The sequence below is a fragment of the Cebus imitator genome, unplaced genomic scaffold (assembly GCF_001604975.1).
Source record: "Cebus imitator isolate Cc_AM_T3 unplaced genomic scaffold, Cebus_imitator-1.0 Scaffold45, whole genome shotgun sequence".
NCBI lineage: Eukaryota > Metazoa > Chordata > Mammalia > Primates > Cebidae > Cebus > Cebus imitator.
Window position 1 is genome coordinate 4,751,236 of NW_016107360.1, and position 7,383 is coordinate 4,758,618.

General features: G+C 35.8%; 1 protein-coding gene across 2 annotated transcripts in view; it reads left to right on the forward strand.

The window, feature by feature from the left end:
• The window catches only part of ITGB8 (integrin subunit beta 8), a 76,976-nt gene that overhangs the window by 64,677 nt on the left and 4,916 nt on the right, over positions 1-7,383 (forward strand). For both annotated transcript variants that reach the window (XM_017526943.2, XM_037737897.1), the window contains 4 exons: positions 49-183; positions 2,872-3,277; positions 5,783-6,008; positions 6,914-7,026. In XM_017526943.2, the coding sequence (XP_017382432.1) occupies positions 49-183; positions 2,872-3,277; positions 5,783-6,008; positions 6,914-7,026 (880 nt within the window). The remainder of the gene's footprint in view (positions 1-48; positions 184-2,871; positions 3,278-5,782; positions 6,009-6,913; positions 7,027-7,383) is intronic.

Consider the following 7,383-nt stretch of genomic DNA (forward strand, 5'->3'; position numbering starts at 1 on the left):
ATTTGAAACTACTATCATATGTAATTTAAAAAAATAATGTCTCTGCAGAAACTCATTTCAGAAGTGAAAGTTCAGGTGGAAAACCAGGTACAAGGCGTCTATTTTAACGTTACCGCCATCTGTCCAGATGGGTCCAGAAAGCCAGGCATGGATGGATGCAGAAATGTGACAAGCAATGATGAAGTATGTGGGTGTGCATTTTACCCTTTTAAAATAAATTAAGTTGTCTGGCATACTTTCTTACAGAAAAATCAAACCATTCTGAAAAATTTTACTTACTATTGACTCTAAGTATCATATTTATACTTTGAGGTAACTTTTGTTGTTCCTCCTCAAATTTCCTATTTTAGTTCAGTTGATCTCTCCAAATCTCAGGTTTTAATATGTATATGTGTGTGTGATATTAAACAATTATTTATCAATAGTAACTTTAAACTTAGGTGTCATGACCAGTATAAATTAGGAAATCACATATCCTCAAATAAGTAGTGTCTATGTTTATAATAATGGTAATGCCTTTTCGGTTACATATTCACAAATTCTCAAAATAAATGTGAAATTGAAAGTCATATAACATAGAAAAGAATGGGAATGCTAGAGCAGTTGAAAAAGGCTAAGAATTCCAAATCTTTCACTCTGTGATTTCCTCAAAACACTCATAATTATCTAAATTATCTAAAAAGAAGTAGAGAAATTTGTTAAGACCAATACAAAATGAGAAGAGTCATCATTTACCAAAAAAGGATTGGGATGTAAAGAAGACAGACCCAGCTTGTAACAGTATCAGGAAACAGCAGCAGAGGAGATAGAGATTCCCCAAGGACTGGCACAATAGAGACAGTAGCACGGAGAAATATACCCGTTAAGGGACTCTTCGCTGGGTGAAGTGATTTTGGGTGAGTCACTGACCACATGACATTCCTTGTCTCATTTTTTAAATGAATGACTTGGACTAGAAGATTTCCAACCCCTTTTCCACTAAGGTTTTATCATGATTAATTATGTAATGTCATGCTATAGAAAATAAAGAAAAAGTTATTGAAAGTGATAGAAGATTATAAAATTGAATAAAAGAGAATCCTCTCTGGTTTTTAGTAGAATATGTTTTTTTATCTTAGGAATTTTAGAGCTGTATATTTTAAATTAATTATTGCAAGTTTCAAATTCTGTAGTTTCTTCTATAATCACTTTCCTTGGATTTTGTTCAAAAGACATCATACACTAGTGTGCAAAATGCACTTTTGCTTTTCATTAAAACTACAGAGAAAACTTTTTACTAACAAATATAGCACTAAGTTACTTTATGAAAAAAATGGTTACTCTCTAAGAAAGTTATTTTCTTCAAAATCTCATTTTGGAAGAATGGTTTTTCTTACCTTTTACATTTTTTCTTTTCATTTGCTTATATATCATCTTTCCTTCACTTTAAATTGAGTGGTATAAATAGTTTAACTATCAGGAATAATCATATAACCTCTTAATTACAGAAACCCCAGGGTTTGATCTACTGTTAGAGATGGCAATGACCACATTAACTTACATATCTGTTAATCCTCAGCATTCTCAAAAACAAAAGCATTTTAAGTATAACACCAATTGTATTGATTTTAACATTATGGAACCAATTCTAATGTTTCATGTATTTATAAGACTAAATTTAGATATTTTATATTATTATATCATCATATACATATATTCCATCCTAAAAGCTCAGCACAAATTAATTTTAAATTGTAATGAATCTCAGTCCAACATGAAAGAAACATACCTTCTTATTTACCAAAGTACCTAAAGATGGTAAGATGATCCAACAAATATAAGTAGACGTATTAAATAATTGTGTTGTGCAAAAAGAAGAAATAGAGAAAAAGAAAACATTTGGCCAATTCCTGCCAGCGCAGTTCCTGAGTTCTGAGCTAACTTCTTCCACTGAGACAAATCAATGACCTGTGTTGATGTTTTAAGATTTGAAAATGAGAGTCCTAAACATTTTTCTTTTGAGTAACATCAGAGAAAGCCGATGTTTTCCTCCACTGACACCCTTTATAAACTAAAATTTAACTCTGAAACTTGACTTGGGCTCCTAGAAAATAGGAACAAAATTAAAATGGTTTGTTTGAACATCTCATCTCAGGGTTTTGACTTCTTTTTTTTTTTCCCCCTGATATGGAGTCTTGCTGTGTCACCCAGGACGGAGTACAGTGGAGTGATCTCAGCTCACTGCAACCTCCATCTCCCAGGTTCAAGCAATTCTCCTGCCTCAGCTTCCCTCCAAGTACCTGGGACTACGGGTGCAGGCCACCACAACCAGCTAATTTTTGAATTTTCAGTAGAGAAGGGGTTTCACCATGTTGTCCAGGCTGGTATCAAACTCCTGACCTCAGGTGATCCAACTGCCTCACCTTCCCAAAGTGCTGGGATTACAGGCATGAGCCACCTCACCTGGCCTCATCTGAGTTTTAAACCAGTAGAGCAGAAGCCTTTTACTTTGGTTTATGTGCTCTATTCCTAGTGTCAAATATTCAATAACCCCACATTTTAATGATTGAACTTAGAAAATGGTCTATTCTTTCTCATGTTTGTTAAGAAATTAATCATCAGTGGTGGAGTAGATGCTTCAAATAGGCTTGCACTCAAGTCTATTTAGAGGTGCAATATAGACATTATTCTTTAACTCTCAAATTCGTTAATTGGGAAATAAGTGACATTAAAAAGAGATGTTGCATATAATGTGAAAGAGATTACACGTGTTTAACAAATATTGTTAATTTCTCCAAGATGGTTTCTTATCAATTCAGTTATTAACAGATATAATATTGGTAATAAAAATCAAGGCATATAAATATATTTCCTTTTTCCTCCTAAATTTAGGTTCTTTTCAATGTAACAGTTACAATGAAAAAATGTGATGTCACAGGAGGAAAAAGCTATGCAATAATCAAACCTATTGGTTTTAATGAAACCACTAAAATTCATATACACAGAAACTGCAGTTGTCAGTGTGAGGACAACAGAGAACCTAAAGGAAAGTGTGTAGATGAAACTCTTCTGGATTCCAAGTGTTTCCAGTGTGATGAGAATAAATGCCATTTTGATGAAGATCAGTTTTCTTCTGAGAGTTGCAAGTCACACGAGGATCAACCTGTTTGCAGTGGTCGCGGAGTTTGTGTTTGTGGGGAATGTTTATGTGACAAAATTAAGCTTGGAAAAGTGTATGGAAAATACTGTGAAAAGGATGACTTTTCTTGCCCATATCATCATGGAAATCTGTGTGCTGGTGAGTATAAATACATACAGGCAACTTTTACTTGTCACTATTATACTAGCATAGATGTTAAAGTATCTTTAAATCACATCTTTATAAATTACCAAAACTGAATCTGAATTTGTTAAAGTTTCATAGTCCATGAAATTAGGGCACGGCAATAGATTTATAGCATGTGATTTTGATATTTATATTTCAACCTATTTTTTTTTACAGGAAATGCTTCAACATAAAAACCTAAAATTAATTGTTAGTCTCATGCATTTTTTGATCTTGGGAAAAAAATATACAAGAAAAGGAAATGCTGATGATGTCTGACACATCTTCTAGAAGAATCAGAGTATTCTTCTAGAAGGATCTGATTCATTCTGGTAAATGGTCACTCCCTCCAGCTTGCTCAGAGGATTTTATTTCTGTCAGGATGACGGGGAGTGAGTTATAAGAGTATACTTCTCATTCATTTGAAAATCCTTAATGCATTATTATAAATGGTATTCTAAGATGACATTAATTTAAGCCTCTGCAGTTTCTTTTGGGCCACCACCAGCAACAAAACTGCCAAAGGACAGCATTCTTCAAGAAAACATTGCTTGACTAAGTAATCTAAAAGACTTGTCCTTGAGGCCACACACAGACCAAATTTTAAAAATGGAACAAATTAAAATAAAAATACCAGGATTACTCTTGGGCCATTCAATTTACTGCCACCTACAGGTTAGAGTCCAGAAAATCTAATCAACATTTGCAAACTAAAACAAAATACTGTTTTAAAATGAATTAAATAAACTACCCATTATCTGAGTTCTAGGATAATTTTCTTGTGACAATGTGCTAAATTTACTCAATGCGAAAAACATCTTTTTAGTATTTGCATTTTAGTAAATAAGTATTTGTTAAATTATTGATGAATGGAAACATGTCATCATAAGCATATGGGAAGTAACAAACCTATATAAAAAAAGTTATAATCTAGTCTAAGCTGAAAATTTGGCCTGTATCACCTAAATGTGTAATAGAAAATTATCTTCCTATTCTATTACATACATAGACTATTTTAATATATAAGCATTTATCAACTATAACTGACATCATGGGTAGGATGGTTTACAGGTGACTTTAGAATGAACCAGCAGTTGTCTACCATATTTTCCAAGGAGGAAAAATATTATTTTACAGTAAAGAGAAAGAATTTTCTGAGGTCACATCCCACAGCTGTCAATCTCTCAAGAAAGTTTCAAATACATTTGAGTATTTGTCCCAGTCTCTGCAGTAGAATATCAAAAAATTGATGTACTAGTTTTTCCATATGATTATGATACTACTGATCTACAAGCAGTTGATAATCTGTTTTGAATTGTTTCGGTATAAGTGCAGACTGTAACTGACATGTACTTTCTCCACTAGTCTCCTTTGGGAATAAAAACACATGTTCACAGGCCTACTGGCTAGGATTCAGCATAAGCCTGCACAGCAGAGAGGGTCTGGCCAACATTTGTCTGGCCTGGACCTCATTAGTTTTACACTTAGCAAATAAAGCTGGTCCTACAGTAGAATCTGTGGAACGATTACCCTGTGATATGCTCAGCCATAAAAGAACAGAGAGAGGGAGCTAAGAAAGGAAAGAAAGAGAGAAGGAAGGAAAGGAGGGAGGGAGAAAGGAAAGGAAGAACAGAGTGAGAGAGGGAGAAAAGAGGAAGGTTGGTTTGTGGCTAGATAAGCTTCAGAAATCCTATATAATCAGGTAAAATGTACCCCCTGGTGACGATTTCTAGTACACATTGGCATATTAAGTTTTGGACACTTTTTGCTGTCTAAAATCCATTTAACTATGTGTAACTATGCTTTCTTCACCCCACATGCATAAGTGTTCCCCCACCACACACACACCCATCTTTCTTTCTTTTTTTCATTTACCATCTAAGAAGAGCTCACAGCATAGAGGCAGATCTGCCCTGCTAACTTACTAAATAATGCACTAAAGACATGAAAGCATCAGCTTCTCAAGGGATCTGATCTTTAAACATGGCACCAGCAGTACTGAAGCACTAGAAAGGTTTGCCTCACAGTCCTGCGAAGTTATCCTAGGCCTTCAGCAATATCAGAAGACAGAAAATAGATTATGGAAACCATTAATCAAATACCCGTATTTTTCTCATTTCAAGTCAGACAGTTAACATTACTTCGGCCTTTGCAGTTTATTAATATGTGTGTGTTTTAAATTTAAAACTGAATATGCAATGATATTCAAGTAGTCTGGGAGCCACTGAAGCAGGGGTGCCTTCGTGCTTGTTAGCAGAGTTCATTAGCATGGGGAGATTATCTACAGTAGAACAGCTTTGAAAATAGATCCTCCTAAATCCAGCACTGTTTGTGTCAGACCAACAAAAAAGTGTTGCTGTTTCCATTCATTGGACTGTTAGTGCGTTTCCATGGAGATGATACAGGAATCTATGGTTGAAAACTTTTTACAAAGTCAGTGATTCAGATAACAGAGGTTCTGCGGTGTCTTCCTCACAGGGCATGGAGAGTGTGAAGGAGGCAGATGTCAATGCTTCAGTGGCTGGGAAGGAGATCGGTGCCAGTGCCCTTCAGCATCAGCCCAGCACTGTGTCAATTCACAGGGCCAAGTGTGCAGCGGAAGAGGCACGTGTGTGTGTGGAAGGTGTGAGTGCACCGATCCCAGGAGCATCGGCCGCTTCTGTGAACACTGCCCCACCTGTCATGAGGCCTGCAAGGAAAACTGGTATGATTTCTCTGACTCCAAACATATATAAAGAATAGCTACTTTTGTCCTTTTTTGTTCTGCCTTCCTTAATCTTAAAAGTTACCTGATACATTGTTACCATCATGCCACAAAAGAATTAAATGGGAAATGCTATGAAATGGAAGACCTGGATTGAAATCTTTGACTGCTGGATAGCTGTGGAAGCATCAGAATAAATCTGGGCACTCATGACCTTACCTTTTTTGAAATAGGTTTTTGAAATCAGAAGTTACCTGCTACCCAGCTTACTATTTAGTTATAGTGGGATCAATCTAGAACAAGTTGTTATAATTTTCTGTGCCTCAGTTTCCTGATATCAAAAGTCAGGATAGTAATAACAATAATATCTTGCTATATTTCTGTGAGATAATCAAATGATTCATATTAAAAAAAAAACTCAGCTTTGTACTTGATGCAAGTCAACCATAGGATAAATGTTAGCTATTACTGCTATGTTTTATTTTTAATATTTTAATGATAAAGAACAATGGTGTCTGTGATGCACCCTAGAAATAAGTGATATGTTAAATGAAGGTGACGTTACTGTTTTGTGTCAACAAATTTTTCAGTAGCAATTTGAGATCGGCACAGAGACTACTAATCTAAACATCACTGTAACTTCCAGTTTGTTTTATTCAACATTTTAAACCACTGACTTTCTCAGATTAGTAGCTCATGTAAGCTTTTTGGACTTATGCATGGTAATTTATTTTAATCATTTGGTAATGCAATCCTTCAGCATAATGATGGAGTACTTTCTAATAAACCTAATCAAAATTTGAATTGTCTCTGCATTATTATTTTGTCTTTTTTTCTTGCAGAAAATATTATAGTCTACCACCTTTTTGAAAAATGAATACTTTCACTTCTGTTTTCCCTTGCAGGAATTGTGTGCAATGCCCTCACTCTCACAATTTGTCTCAGGCTATACTTGATCAGTGCAAAACCTCATGTGCTCTCATGGAACAACAACAGGATTTTGTTGACCAAACATCAGGTAGGCCAAAGCTTAATAATCAAAGCACAGAAGAGCGTCTGTAGAGGATGCTGTTCCCCAAAGACCCATACTAAAGAAAGGACTGGGCCAGACACATGGCTCATGCCTGTGATCCCAGCACTTTGGGAGGCCATGGTGGGTGGATCAGCTGAGGCCAGGAGTTCAAGACCAGCCTGGCCAACATAGTGAAACCCCATCTCTACTAAAAATACAAAATTAGCCAGGCATGGTGGTGGGTGCCTGTAATTCCAGCTACTCAGGAGGCTTAGGCAGGAGAATCTCTTGAACCTGGGAGGCAGAGGTTGCAGTGAGCCGAGGTCGTGCCACTGCACTCCAGCCCAGACAGCAAGAGCGAAA